Source organism: Rhipicephalus microplus, chromosome X, assembly GCF_043290135.1.
Source record: "Rhipicephalus microplus isolate Deutch F79 chromosome X, USDA_Rmic, whole genome shotgun sequence".
NCBI classification, from domain to species: Eukaryota; Metazoa; Arthropoda; class Arachnida; order Ixodida; family Ixodidae; genus Rhipicephalus; species Rhipicephalus microplus.
Window position 1 is genome coordinate 193,762,804 of NC_134710.1, and position 15,191 is coordinate 193,777,994.

The 15,191-nt window shown below is 46.4% G+C and overlaps 1 protein-coding gene across 2 annotated transcripts in view; it reads left to right on the plus strand.

Annotated features, from left to right (window-relative positions):
* Positions 1-8,551: 8,551 nt before the first annotated feature.
* Positions 8,552-15,191, plus strand: part of LOC119177347 (uncharacterized) — a 62,286-nt gene continuing 55,646 nt past the window's right edge. The window contains exon 1 of one of the 2 annotated variants that reach the window (XM_037428825.2): positions 8,552-8,732. In XM_037428825.2, coding sequence (XP_037284722.2) covers positions 8,576-8,732 — 157 coding nt within the window. In that variant the 5' untranslated portion in view covers positions 8,552-8,575. Of the gene's footprint in view, positions 8,733-8,759; positions 8,888-15,191 lie in introns of those variants that run through there. The other variant, XM_075878417.1, reaches the window with a different exon arrangement.

Here is a 15,191-nt window from a genome sequence, read left to right on the forward strand (position 1 = left end):
TACCGTCTGCTCCTGATGGGGCAACGCTTGCCGAATGCACTCAGACCCATTTCTAATTATTCTGCAAGTATTATAGTCAGGAAGTTTTCTTGCCAATAGTAGCTATTTTTCTTGCCAATAGTAGATAAATCCTTACGAGATAATTTCTCAGGCAGAAAAATACACTCGTGACCACCGAAATGATTCAGTGTACGCATGGAATACCATCGTCATATGCCGTGTGCATGAGGAGGGCGGAGAGGCAACGAAAGTGCCCCTCCTAGCTCCCACACTATATTACCTAAAGGGGGGCGCCATTGATGCCTAATACATTTACTCAGTCACACCATTCAAATTTAATCGCACCAATCGCCGCACTTATTTTTTTACACTAACGGCGACCGCTAAAGTTGCGCTAAAAATTTGTTGCCACCTTTACCCGGAAAGCCGGGGACCTGTGGCAAGTGTTTGTTGAAAACATGTACCGTTATCATTTCATTTTCACCTTACCTAGCAACCACGGATTCCCGGTCGGCATACGACGGAACGTCTATTTTGGGTATTCTGGCCATCCATCGATCCACGAACGTACGTTGTACGTCCACTGTACGTACTGTGGACATAGGTTTGCTAAAGGCTTACCCTACGAAGCGACCGGGAATGGACGCGACTCTCTCCACTGCCGTTGCGTACAAAAACGCCACGACTGCGTTCGTCAACTGTTCGACCGGCGCATATATGGCACTCGAGGCAGGTCGTCAGCAACCACGGGTTTACAAAATACAGCACAGTGTGACAATCTCGTGCAGGCCTGTGTGCATCTGCCCGGCCGCGGGCGAGCGCCTCGCGAACGGAAGTATTCTAGCCACTGTAACGGAAGGTACCGGGAGAGGGACTGTCACGAGTGGCCAATGAAGATCGGCGGAGCACCGTGACGTGTGCTAGGAGACGCACTGTCCAGGCATGTTCGGACACGCGTCTCTGTGCAGGGAAGCCGACGCACGGCTCGTGCCAAACAAAAAAGCCTGGCGGCGAAACCACGGTGGCCATGCTCCCGACGCTCGATCTACACAGGGTCACTGCTGACGCCAGCACGGAAGCGAAGTGCCATAAGGGTAGGGGGCGCTCAATTCCCACAGTACACAGGATGTACACTCCTGGTGAAAAGTTTCCAGGCCACGTGTCCGTAGGAATACTGGGATATATATATATATATATATATATATATATATATATATATATATATATATATATATATATATATATATATATATATATATATATATAATATTTGTGTGTGAGTGTGTGTGTGTGTGTGTGTGTGTGTGTGTGATCTAACAGAAAATAATGCCAAGTAAGTATAGGGGAAGCTGTTAGACCAAACTGTAACGTAAATGTGAAGAAAGAAAAGTGTGTGAAAAGATAACTTGCCGTGGGCAGGAACCGAGCCTGCGACCTTCGAGTAACGCGTTCGATGTTCTACCACAGAGCTACCACGACGGCAACCCCCCCCCCCCCCTCCCAGCCACTTTATTGGGTATAGATGTGAATTTAAACGTGGGAGTGTCAGTCAGTGCCACCAGTAGCCATGGCGGCGAGTGTGGCGCACTCTTTATTAGCCTGTATGGCGTCACGTAGCACGTGATTTTATTACGAGCTGGCAGCTGACCAATAGTCCCTCGTATACAACCTTAGAGCACCAAGTCTGCTAGTACGATACCTTCGTTAATGAATTAAGAAAAGAAGTGTATACTTAAAGGCCCGTTTTTCCGCGTTTGACACAATAATAATGAGATTTAACAGACAATAATGCCAAGGAAGGTATAGGGGAAGTTATATAAGGCGGGATTGTAATGTAAATGTGAAGAAAGAAACGTGGGTAAAAAGATAACTTGCCGTGGGCAGAAACCGAGCCTGCGACCTTCGAATAACGCGTTTGATGTTCTACCAACTGAGCTACCACGGCGGCTATACTTTCCTTGGCATTATTGTTTCCACCGACGTGTATAAACGTAGCGTTATAAAGCGTCACCGTGAAGCTTAAACTGCATAAGTTGTCGACGGAGTCGGGCGTTCGGAAAAGAAGAAGAGCTGGTGATGCATTCAACAATGATGCGGCAGTATGGGTCAACACGTTGTAAAACGAGGACAGATTAGGTGCCGGATGATTGTGCACTTAGTGCTGCGATTGGACAGGCGGTGTCGTTTTGGAGTTGCGATAGTGAGTTAGCTGCGCTGGGCAGAGGGCAGCGTATTAGAGCATCAGTGTCTTGGTGCTTCTTACCAAATCTGAAAGCGATATCGAAACAATACTCTTGCAAGCGAAGCACCCAGCGATCGAGGCGACTGGAGAAGTTTTTGAGCGATGAAAGCCAGTATTGTGTGTCACAGTCGATAACGATTGTAAAGTGACTGCCGTGGAGGTATGCGCGGAATCTTTGCACTGCCCAAACAATAGCAAGTCAATCCTGGTCGGTGATGGTATAGTACTTTTCTGCAGTGGTAAGAACACGACTTGCGTAAGCAACGACGCGTTCGCGCGACGTGTGCAGGAGCACCGCACCTAGACCTTGCCTGCTAGCGTCAGTGAGAAGGATGGTGGGTGCATCTGGATTAAAGTGGAACAGTACCGCATCCAACGTAAGGGCTTAATTGCTTTAACGCCGTGAAAACGCTTTCGCAGTCTTCGGACCAAATGAAGGCGGCGTTATTTGCGATTAGTTGATGGAGCGGAAACGCAAGTTCTGTGAAGCCGCGTACGAAGCGCCGGCAGAAAGAAGATAACCCAAGAAATCTGTGCAGAGCCTTTTGACGTATAGTGGACGAGGAATGTCTAGGACGGCGGCAAGCTTCTCGTGGGGTCCGGCTGAATTCCGTCTTTGCTCACTTAGTGGCCGAGAACCTTGATTGTCTTGCTTGCAAAGGTACATTTCTTTGTAATAAGCTGTAGATTGGCTCTTGCAAAGCATGCGAGGAATTCGTCAAAACGTTGCATATGTCGCGAGAACGTGGAAGAAAACACTACTATGTCGCCGAGACAGCGTATAGACATGTTTTTCATTTTGATCCACGCAATACGCTATCATGTGTTTGAAGGTGGCGGGTGCATTGAAAAGTCCTAAAGGCATCGCACTAAACTCGTGCAACTTATCTGGGTTTATAAAGGTAGTCTTCTCTTTATCTGACTCCGACACTGGCATCTGCCAGTAGCCTGACCAGAAGTAGAAGCTAGAATAATACTCGGCGCCGTGTAATGAATCCAGTGCGTCGTCGATCAGAGGCAGAGGATCGACATCTTAGCGCATTATTTTACAGCGAAAGCTGTTATGAGATCACAACTCGGGTCACGCGCAGTTGTCTGCCGCCGCCGGTGTTCGTAACCACGTCGCGCGAAATTAGATAAAAAGAAACCTAGCACAATGACACGGTGGGACTCGAACCCGGATCCACTGGGTGTTAGCCCAGTATTTTACCACTGAGCCACACCGGGGCTTAGGAGTTGTTGGCAGACTTCCCTTAGGCAGGCTTCGTGTCGGGAAAGCAATCGCGTTAATACGACTTGTAAAGCGTTTTAAAACAGCAAAAGAATAACCAGTCGTCGCACAATGCGAATAGCGTGACGAGTGGGTCGTCTAATGCTCCAACCCATTACAAAAGCTTGTTTTTGTTCGCCTATTAACTGTGGCGCATACCCACTTCAGCCATAATTCCTCATCGTCGTCAGCCTCATCGTCGTCAGCCAATTTTGTGCCAATGAACAATTGGCACAAAATTATTTGCAAGTGTTTAACGGATACCACGCTTCTCAAAAGAATGATAAAAAAATATCATAGCGAATGCTGGCTAGCCAAAAATTTTAATATTAATGCCCTAGTGGGTATCAAGCAAGTGTGCTTGCAGCAGTTACCCAATGATTGTTTTGAAAGGCTCTGAAAGGCCGCTCTTCTGGCGTTCGCTGTGACACTGTGCTGCGCCTTTCGCGCAGGCCTGGCGTTTTTTTTTTTTTGTTTAACGCATGGTAATCGACGCAGAAATGAACTGTTCCATATGTCTTTCTTTTGGAAGAGAAATGGCGATGACCGGGAACACGAGGAAGGACGTATGATGTAACATGTCTGACACGTTGTCCTCGATGATCTTGCGTTCTGCTAGAGACATACGATATGGGCACCGGTGTATTAAAAAAGGCAAAATTAATGAACGATTACTCGATTAAAATGTAATGATTAATCAAATAAGCATAATCTATTTGCACCTTTTGATTATTGAACTAATCGATTTAAACTTTTCGATTAATGGATAACGCCAACCGCCGCCCTCACCCCCAACACCGCCCCTTTTTGGCCAGTGTGCATGAGTGCGAGGCCAGCGATGGCGAGAACCTAATATTTTAAATGCGAAACATTTCTTTACGTACTCTAAGCTCTTTTGTCGTCTGCATGTCTTGTATGTGCGTAATAAAGCGCCTTTTCTGTTCCGCTTGTTATACTCGCCCCCAGCATTGTAATCTCAACGCTAGAGCAACCGCGTTCAAGTGTAATTTGCACCGTGCTCAAAATCGCCACGGTCGCAGAATGCTGACGCCGGTGAGTTTCACGTGGAACACGGGCACAGTGGCGGAGCGCTGCGTCGCCCTCGTGTCAAAATGCAACCGTAGAAGAAGGCGCATGGCCAATCGTGCTGTTTGTACAGTGCGTGAATTAATGACGTGAAAACACTCGCCGCTGTCAGTGCATATAGCGCTCGTTCTCTTGTACTTGCTTCGTTGTCGGTGAGCTGTTACTCGCTGTTAATACTTGGACGAAATGATTTCGCCGAAGGTGTCACGCTGGCCCAGAGTGTTGAGCCCCGTTCCATTGGTTTCGGGTCGTCTTGACTCGCGCGCTGCCCAGCCCACGTGCTTTCCGAGCCGGAGAGAGAGTCGCGCCTTCTGCCTTAAATTCTGATGTAAAAAAGGGAGGAGAATTCACCCAGTCAATATGGCCTGGGTGCGCTTATGTCAGCATTACCAATTATTTTGTTAATACAAACAGACCAGGTAAGAGTGCTAGCTATGGGACCATTTAGGTAGCGATAGAACGTTACGGGTTCAAGGGCGGAGTATCTCAAACAAGTAGATATACGGGAAACGCGTGAGAGTTTACATTAGGTAATGTTTACTTCCATTAGTCAGGCTTTACACCAGTTAAATAGAAAGTTGACGTCATTTTTAAAAGCTGTTACGTCATTTGGGTCAGCGATTTCTCGATATAACACACAATCGTCTGCAAATAAATGAATGTTAGATGTAACACATTCAGACAATTCATTAATATAAATATGGAAAAAGAGGGGGCCAAGTATAGAGCCTTGTGTACTCTAGAATCGACAGGACCTAATTGGGAATTAAAAGTGTCAGCAGACACATATAGTGAGCGACCGTTCACAAAATGTTCAATTCAAGATAGTATCTTATGATGTTAAACATCTTAATTTCATGAGAAGTAAGCTGTGGCAAACTTTTTCAAACGCTTTTACAAAAACAAAAAAACAGCAGTGGAACGACGTTCAGTGATGGTGTGTAATTTATGACTGAATAAATCCAGCTGTGTTTCACACACACACTCAAAAAATTTGCGGAAGCCATGTTGAATATTTGAAAAGAATTAGTTCGTCTCTAGGAAACTTTGCAATGTTACTTTAAAGGACCTGTTTAAGTATTTTACACGGGATACTGGTAAATGCAATTAGCCGTAGTTGAAGGGAGAATTTTTACTTGCAGAGTTATGCGCACGCACACCTTTCTAATTTTTCAGTCAGGTGATAGTGTGGACGCATCATCATATTGCTGGAATATTTTAAATAGAATAACATTAGAATATACTTTGGTAATTTTTTGAAAATATAGGACTGATGGGATCATCTATTCCTGGGCTTGAAGACACTTCTAGAGATTCGATAATTTTTTCTACACCTTAGGTGTTGCCCGCCGCGGTGGTCTTGTGTCTAAGGTACTCGGCTGCTGACCCGCAGGTCGCGGGTTCGAATCCCGGCTGCGGTGGCTGCATTTCCGATTTCCGGGTTGTAGGCCCGTGTGCTCAGATTTGGGTGCACGTTAAAGAACCCCAGGTGGTCGAAATTTCCGGAGCCCTCCATTACGGCGTCTCTCATAATCATATGGTGGTTTTGGGACGTTAAACCCCACATATCAATCAAATCATTACACCTTAGGTGTTGAAGGATGATTGAATCCATAGTTACATAATTTAAATACTGCAAATTGGGACATTTCGCACACGAAGACGTAACAAAGTTACGACAAAATACTTTGTTTAAAACTGCAGGACAATTGGCGAGCGAAATTGCCCCCCCCCCCCCCCCAGAAGGATCCTATAATAAAATTTTCTATCTTTATCGGGGTTGATGAACCACCAGAAGTTCTTTGGGTCATTATTGAGCATAGTAGGTAATGTGATTTGTAGAAAATTATTACGGGCTCTCTTTGATTTATTGATTGATTAGTGGAGTTTAACGTCGCAAAACCACAACATGATTATGAGAAACACCGTAGTGGAGGGCTCCGGAAATTGCGACCACCTGGGGTTCTTTAACGTGCACCCAAATCTGAGTACACGGGCCTACAACATTACCGCCTCCATAGGAAATGCAGCAGCCACAGCACGGGCTCTCTTTAGCACAGGGGCCTAAGCATGCTTCGCCAGAAAGAGTGCTTGGCCAAATGGACGAATAGTCTTTTTTTTTTTTTACCTAGCCGATTTATGAGTGAGAAGTGTGAAATATACCAAGGTGCTTTGAGGAAACAGTGCGCGTAGGAACGTGTCTCTCAATTAATTCACTAAGTTTTGATGCAAACATATTCTACTTAGGATTCTGGTGTCCAGTGTGAAAACCTTCCAACAAAACGTCTAAAAAGCTAGACAGCCCATTATTAATGGCCTCAAAGATGGCTTTGTTGAAATTACGAAATATAAATGTGGTAGCCGTGGTTGCTCTGTCGGTAGAGAATCGGACTCGTTATTTGATGGTCGCCGGTTCAGTCCCTGCCCACGGTAAGTTATCTTTTTCGTCCACTTCTCTTTCCTCGCATTTACATTACGTTTACTACTAATAGCATCCCCTATACTTTCCATAGCATTACTGTCTGTTCGCTCTCATCAAATGTATCGAAGCACCTTAAGACACAATTGGCAAGTATCGTAAAGGGTATACAATTGTTTCGGTTGTATCTTGTATGTGTATCTCAAATGATTCACGCCCGCGATACAACTGCAAATCATCTCTGCCCAGCCCTGCGATAAACGTTGTCAGTGCAGTCCAAACGCTTGCCCTCTGCTTTGCTTTTGGAAGAAAAGTCCGATCTTCGGCTACATAGGCTCACCAGCCTCCCGGCTTACGACACGCAAGCCCATTGCAAACAGCGCACACGGCCGCAACAAACGGTCAGGCACGCCGAATGATGAGCGTTGGAGCGAGGCCACGCCGTGATGAATTTTAAAAAAACATTAAAACTAGCCGGGCGGGAACGGTCACGGGCTGAAATACGGCTCACACGCGCGCGTCAACCGCAAATACTTGATTGATTTGTGGGGTTTAACGTCCCAAAACCACCATATGATTATGAGAGACGCCGTAGTGGAGGGCTCCGGAAATTTCGACCACCTGGGGTTCTTCAACGTGCACCCAAATCTGAGCACACGGCAACCGCAAATACTTCCACAAACAAACGCTTCAGTTGTGGGACGCCACCGGCCCATATAACTTCTAAATGCGCCAAATAATTAATTTTTCTTGGGCTCACTGAGTACGATAGCGCCAACGTAATTAGACATATAGTTCAAGAGAATTACCGGCTACGACAGGACTTCGTACACTTGCTCCGGTTATTGCAAGCGAACAACACTCGCTCTGTAGCGCACCCTTTTATCAGGAGGAATTCAGCTGCACTAAACTACTATATACTTATTCATAAGGTTCCCGACCATGGCGACAGCGCCAACTCAAGCTATCGCGAGTCAGTGAATGTTTCTCGACTACGTGCATGAATGGTAGCTCTAAGCAAGCTCAATGCTCACAAAAACGCGTCTAGAACTAAGAAACAGCTTAATATACACTTATTGGGGCATTGACGTCCCAAAGAAACGTTTTTGACCAAAAATCGCACGTTTCCTTGCTCTGTCATTAACGTGGCGGTGGAATCACCCCCCTCTTCTCATTTTGTTTAATCTGTAATGACTAAGAGGGGTGGAAAAGGGGAGTTTTGTCATAAAAGAGGTCTATATTGCATTTCACGCATAATGACAGTCTCCTTCGTTTGGAACACGTCAGACGTGTGGACATTACAGCGCACAGCAAGAACGACGCGTTATGTCTCATTTGAGGCATCGTATCGTTTAATTAATCAGTGGTCAGCATTACAATCTCCTGCGAACGAAGCGGGAGGTGGGGCTAATTTATCTCGCCGCGCCGGGTGTTTTATCACAACAACACACAGATAGGAAGCCACCGTTAGTCATTCGCTGACCTCGACCGAGCACAATCATCGCTTTTAAGCAACGGCACCGCCGCGGTACAGTCACCCGGCGTGACAGCTCGGCCGATGTCGTCGGCTGCGTGGGATGCTTGCATGCCCGAAGGGCGACCATCAAGCCCTCGCATGAAAAACCCTGCCGAGGCTCTGGCAGGTGGAGCTACCGTCGTGTCGTCTGCTGCTCCTCCACGACCACCGTCGTCGGTGTCTGCGGAAAGCCTGTTCGGTAAATGAGCGCTTCTTTCCTTCACTGTCGCGCCTATAGTATACATGCTTGCGTATGCGACGAAGTGCGTGGGGGTATCAGCGCGTCATTTATGATGACCCGATAACGAACACACGTGTTCTGGAGCGTACGCCACTGTCCAGCTCTTCGAATAGGTAAGCCGGCCGCCTGTTCCCTAAAGTTGCGACGCCGGAACCACCTTTCATTGCTATTCCATTTCTCTCTATTTTAATATTTTTTAGGCTTTAGAACTCTGGGGGTTTCGCCTTACTTTAATTTTCATTTACATGCGCGCAAAATAAGCCTGGAAATTGAGAAAGACTGAATTGTATATGACCATCAATCGTTCCACGACATAATGACGCACGGTTTCACATATATTTCCGCGTACATTTTTTTTGCGTATATATTTTATATCGGCAAACATCACGACCCAAAAATCACATTTGCGGAACACATTGTGAACATAGCTCCAAAGCTTGAGGAATGTTGGCAATACTTTCGAAACAGGGCATCATCTCGTTCTCATACAGATGCTACTAAAACAAGCTCGTTCTCTTGCTGCTTAGGTAAGTTTTGTATTTTTGTATTAGGCGTATATACAACAAAAACATCTGGTTGTGGAACAAGGAATCATCGTCACTGCACTTGGAAATCTTATGTAGTTTATAGGCAGTTTTTTTTTTTTTTTGGCACTTCGAATTATTTTTTTTCTGAATCACATGGCGCATTCAAATGTAACAGTATATTCCCAGATAAGGCAGAAATCACTTGTTTGATGAACTGCATTACTCAGATATATAAATTGAAATATTCGTCGATAAACTGTCAAAATATTTGAGTTAGGGCGTATACGTTACTATCGTGGAAATGACACCGAACTTATGAATTCTGCCGTATAAATCAGCAGATATTACTATACTTGCACCTTAAAAAAAGAAGAAAAAATCACAGCATATCCACCGACGGAATGATGATGAGTGGGGCGAAGCGTCCATCAGCCCGTCCGTGCTTCCGTCCGTCCGTGCGTCCGTCCGTGCGTCCGTCCATGAGTCCGTCCACCCGTCTGTCCGTCCGTTCATGCATTTTATTTTATCCGTCCGTACGTCCACGCGTCCGTCCATCCGTCCACCCGTCTTCTAGTCTGTCTGTTCGTACGTCCGAGCGTCCACCTAGTGAACACTCCAAGTACCGCCATCTCCCATCTCGCATCCCCTGTGGCACATACCCGCTCTAGAGTGGGTATGTGCCACGGGTGGTTACGTACAACATCGGAGGATGTACAGCCGTCAGCACCTTCAACACGAACACTTCGATGCGTGGCCAGGGCTAGTATGATTGATGCCAGCCACGAAGTGCTGGGCGCTTTTGCCGAGATAATACCTCTGTAGGCTTGGATAGTATGTCGGCATGTATGGTTAGCATCTTGGCAACAGAACCCAAACGTACGTGGTGTCAGCGTCAACCAAAGTGCTGCAGGACACGCAGCAGAGCATTCGTGTTAAAGGTGCTGACGGCTGTACAGACTCACGCCTTAAGGAGCTTCGCCACTTAAAAAAAAGAACGGCAGAAAGAGGAAGATGTAAGCTTGCAATGAAAAAAAAAATATCCGCAAACAATGTGCGTGCGCTCGAGTCGAGGCTTCATCAAGTGGACTTCAAGGCAGGAACTTCTTCAACAGCTTTCACGCCAAGTGCACCTGTGGACATCTCGGTTCAAGCACACACGCATCTTTTTTATAAACTTGCACATGAATGATATCTTTACCACGGCCCTTTCCAACTTCTGCGAAACTGCTTCTGCGTTTGTGTGTGTTTGTTTGTGTTTGTGTGTGTGTGTGTGTGTGTGTGTGCGTGTGTGCGTGCGTGCGTGCGTTTTGCGGTAACCGTTTTTGCTGAATACAAAACGTGCCACTGCGTGCCTTCAGTTGTGGAAATTTTCGTGGTTGTTATTGCCGATTCTGTATAACACTGCATGAGCGTCACCAGTACGTAGCCAGAAGTGGAGGAGCGTGAGGGTTTATTCAACTTCCCCATCCCCTCCACTAGCACGCAACAAAGAGTTTTCACAAAAGCTTTTTGGTTTTTGTCAAAAGTCGCGACAAAACATTTCCGCACATAATCGCAATGCCCACGAACAATAGGTGAGGCACTCTACAATTTAACATGGCACCCGTAGGAGGGTCAACCCATTTATTAGCATGAAAACAGACAATACGGGCGGACCGTGCCACTTTCACTGGTTGAAGTTTTGGACTAACATGTGACGTCAATGAAACGTCAGAGTAAAAGAAGTTACTAACAGAGCGTTAGCTTTATTTTATAGGAAACTAGAAAAGAAAAAAAATAACAGAGCAGTTTTTGCACCCTGAGTTGTATGCTGTGCAATTACAGCGAGTTATCTGCTTGGTTCCGCTTTCAAGTACATCGGGACTCTGTGTATTCTTGCCTTCCCGCCGGTTGTCTTGACTCGGTCGGCGCAGCCAGTGCTGCGCCCAGTTTATTACTTGTTGCGTCAGGTTGTGTTCTACTGCATGTTCTGGGTGACTTAGTCCTCGTTATGCCAACCGTGTGCTTCGTCAGACAGTGCCGCACAACTTATCAAAGTGCAAACAGCATTCGCTTTCACATGCTGGCGAGCGAGCCACAGCGCAGAGTAGTGTGGCTTCGAGTTTTCAAACGCGATGGCCCCGATGGTATGGGCGCACAGAGTGGAGGCTCATGGTCGGGGCTTCCGCAAGCGGAGGTTCTGCCACGATGTCTCGATACGAGTGCTTCCAGGACGCAAGTTTCTTCGCCGCCGTCGCTGTCTTCTCTGACGATGGCCGATCTTGCACCCGCGTGGGTGCGTCGGCGTATGACTCAAAGCCTAAGAGCCAACCCCACTCCAGCAGACGATGCTGCATGTAGTTTGAGAAGGTCGGCCATTTTACGCTGTGTGGCCGTGACGTTATGCTATTGTTATGGCGGTGACGACGCCGTAATCTAAATAGTATGATGCTACGAAGCACGGTCAACTAAGGCTTAAAATCATCGGTGCTTCGCCATGTTTTGTCGACAACAGAAGCTTCTTATTGGCTGTCTTAAAGTGAAATCAGCTGCAGAGTTGACGGGAACGCGAGCTAGAAATGACGTGTGAACTGAACAGCACTACGAGGTAATGCAGTTGTACGTACGGCACTACGAGGTAGTCTCGTATGTACCGAGCCTGCCCGACGGATTTTCCGTGCGAGTGCAGGTCGCTAGTGAGTAGCGCCGTTGCTGCTGCATGGAACCAAATGTTTAACGTGGGGATGGTTTGCAAACATATTACGCCGTTGTCATTACCTGCGCTGTCAGAAACACGGAGTTGCTTTTAAACGCAGCCACGCTCAGAATATAGACGTACGCAATTCACTGTATACTCGTATGGTGCAAGCTTGATCAGCACGATCGAAAGATGATCTCTGATCGAAACATAAAAATAAAAAAGAATGCACACGTATCTTTTTTGCAACGTCGAACAAATGAACGGTGCGAAAATTCGACGAACAACGCCGTTCAGAATGTACTGGTGAACTTTACGGAAGTTAGCTGAGGCACACAGATTGTGGCCGCAACGTTTCGTCGCTCTATCCTTTTCGCTTCAATGGTCGAGCTCGAGCGGGTTCGACAACATGCAGAGCTCCATGATATCCACATTAATTGCGTGTCATGCAACGCAAAAAAAAACTGTGTTTATTTTGATCTCGCTGAAGGATATTATACACATACAATTAAAATGACTTATACGAGCGTGAAAAAAAAGCATTAACGTACGAGGGGACGTCAAGAGTAATTCGCTCCTCGTGAGTTAGCATCTGATCGTACGTTCCATCGTCGCTGCCATTCTCCATGCTCGTCGTCATGAGGGTTTCTTTCAACATCACTGCTGAAAGCAATCTGAAGAATTTCCTTCGCTGAACGACTTCGACCACTCAACCAACTCATGTCACCCCGTTGCCTAGGTGTGGAGAGCATTTTTACCTAGGCGTGAGGGCTCACACCGGTCAACAAGCAAATCGCTTGCAGTGTGCTGCCACAGAATAATAATATATCTGGGGTTTTACGTCCCGAAACCAAGATATAATTATGAGAGAGGGGATGGGCATCCCATGGAGGGCTCGACAGAGAGGAATAAAATGACCCGATACTGCGAGATTGCGAATGTTTATAAAAAAAATCTAGGTGTATTTATATACCACCAAGCCCCAAACTCGACAGATCCGAAGCGGTGCTTCGGTGAATTGTAGTCAATTGCAAACTCAGACCATTTTCAACCACGTTCATTTTAACAGGGTATACCCAGATGTCTATCCAGACGATACACGCAAATTGTTCGACTGGACTCGCGCATCACTTAGGCACATTCTCTGGGAATGTGCAGTTTTAGCAGAAGCCAATGCAGTCTTCCCAGATGAGGCTGCGGCGCGATGGACGGCTGCGCTTCGCAGCTCCAGCCTCTATTATCAACTGTACGGAGGCCATCCCGCAAGCCCGCGAGGTGACGAGGAGACAGAGTCTCCGTTACTCCTCGGGGGTGGTTTATAGGCCCAGGCCACGAATTTGCCGGAGTTTTTAATAAAGCTGCCACCACCACCATTACGACGACCGGAACTGTCTGTGTAAGTTATCCGACAGCCGTTGGCATAAACTATGGCGGTTTCGTAGCGTAAGCTACACTATAGCCGAGGTTGAGAGCGATTTCGCGTGGCTTCCGGTGAGCAGATCTGCGCAAGCGCGAGCAGCCGTGCTGTCACGGCGCACAGCCAGTGGACCAGTGAAGACCTGGAAGCTCATATGTCTTATGGGCTGGCTGCATGGCGCTCGACTCGCATGAGATCACTCGCTCACTAGTCCATCCGTTCGCGAGTCCATCCATTTGTGGTTCGTCCGTCCGGCCGTTCATCCATCCATTCGGGGTCTGTCTGTCCCCCTGTCCATTCGTGGTTCGTTCTTCCGTCCCTCCGTAGCTCACGCTACATATCATCCTGGAATATAGCCGAGCTAAGTCACTGCGAATTTTTTCACAAAGTAAGCAGCTGTGTTAAAAGCTTGCTCATATGAAACAGCCGTTCAGAGTATACTTGCGCTACACTAGACACTAACAAACAAAAACAGAGGCGTGCTCGAAGTACTTGTATAGTCGAAGTTGCCGAGTGCCTGGTACGGCTCGGGCGTGCAACTATGCACGAAGACTGAGCTTTTTTTTTTTGTTTACACACAAAAAAAGATTGTTAAATCTGTGCGTAGAATTACCATTGGATAGATTTGAAACGGAGTTATCATTCAAGCTAAAAATAGCCATGCCATGCCATTCATTGACTTTATTGACCACTTGGTAGCCAAATAGAAGTAAACCAATGCTGTGATTGGAATTTTGAAAAAAAAAACTATGATTTTGAGCATGCAAAAACATGGAAATAAGTAATTATTTATTTTCCTCTCGCTCTTCAAGCCACAAGTAGCTCACAAAATATTTGTATTTATTTATTTATTTATGTATTTATTAATTTATTTATTTACTCAATTATTTATTTATTTATTTACTCAATTATTTATTTATCACAGGCCAATAGCATTGCTGAAGAGAGGAGAAAGGCAAAGACACACAAGAAACAACAACGACAAAACAGAATATAGAAAGTAAAAAAGAACCATGAACAGGCTTCGTATACATATGTGTACCTTCGGGTTTTACAAGACAGAATGACGTCACAGCGATAACCACAGAGATATAATGCGGTAATAAAACAAGTGAATTGTGGAGCATGCTGCGCTGATATATTCATGAGAATATAGCTCCGGCGGTAAACATTTCTACGTGAGAGGGAGTGGAAATGCCCGATTTTGTGGCTCCTATAGCAGTATACGTTTGAGCGCACAAAGTTGGTCTCAAAAGGTAAGCATCGGTATGGTGCGGCGTACACAACGGTTGAAAATGGGAGCTTCGCACCAAAAGCATGCTGGCGCGTCAAAAAAGAATCATGGGATGTGTGGGGTTTAACATCTCAAAGCCACCATATTATTATGAGAGACGCCGTAGTTGAGGGCTCAGGAAATATCGACCACCTGTGTTACTTTAACGTGCACCGAAATCTGAGCACACGGGCCTACAACATTTCCGCCTCCATCGAAAACGCATCCACTGCAGCCGGGATTCGATCCCGCGACCTGCGGGTCAGAAGCCGAGTATACCACGGCGGTGCTCAAAAAAGAAGCACGGCTGCTCGTTCTCAGAGAACGTGGCCTGAACACACGTACTGTACATGCTGACACGCTGCAGCGCCTACGTGTGGTCAGACCCTACTTGAAGTGGTTGCACTGCGCCTCACTGATGAAAAAATTATTGGGTTATACGTGCCAAAAGCACCATGTGATTGTACGAGGCATGCCGTAGAAGGGGGACTTCGCGTCAATTTCGACCACCTGGGATACTTTA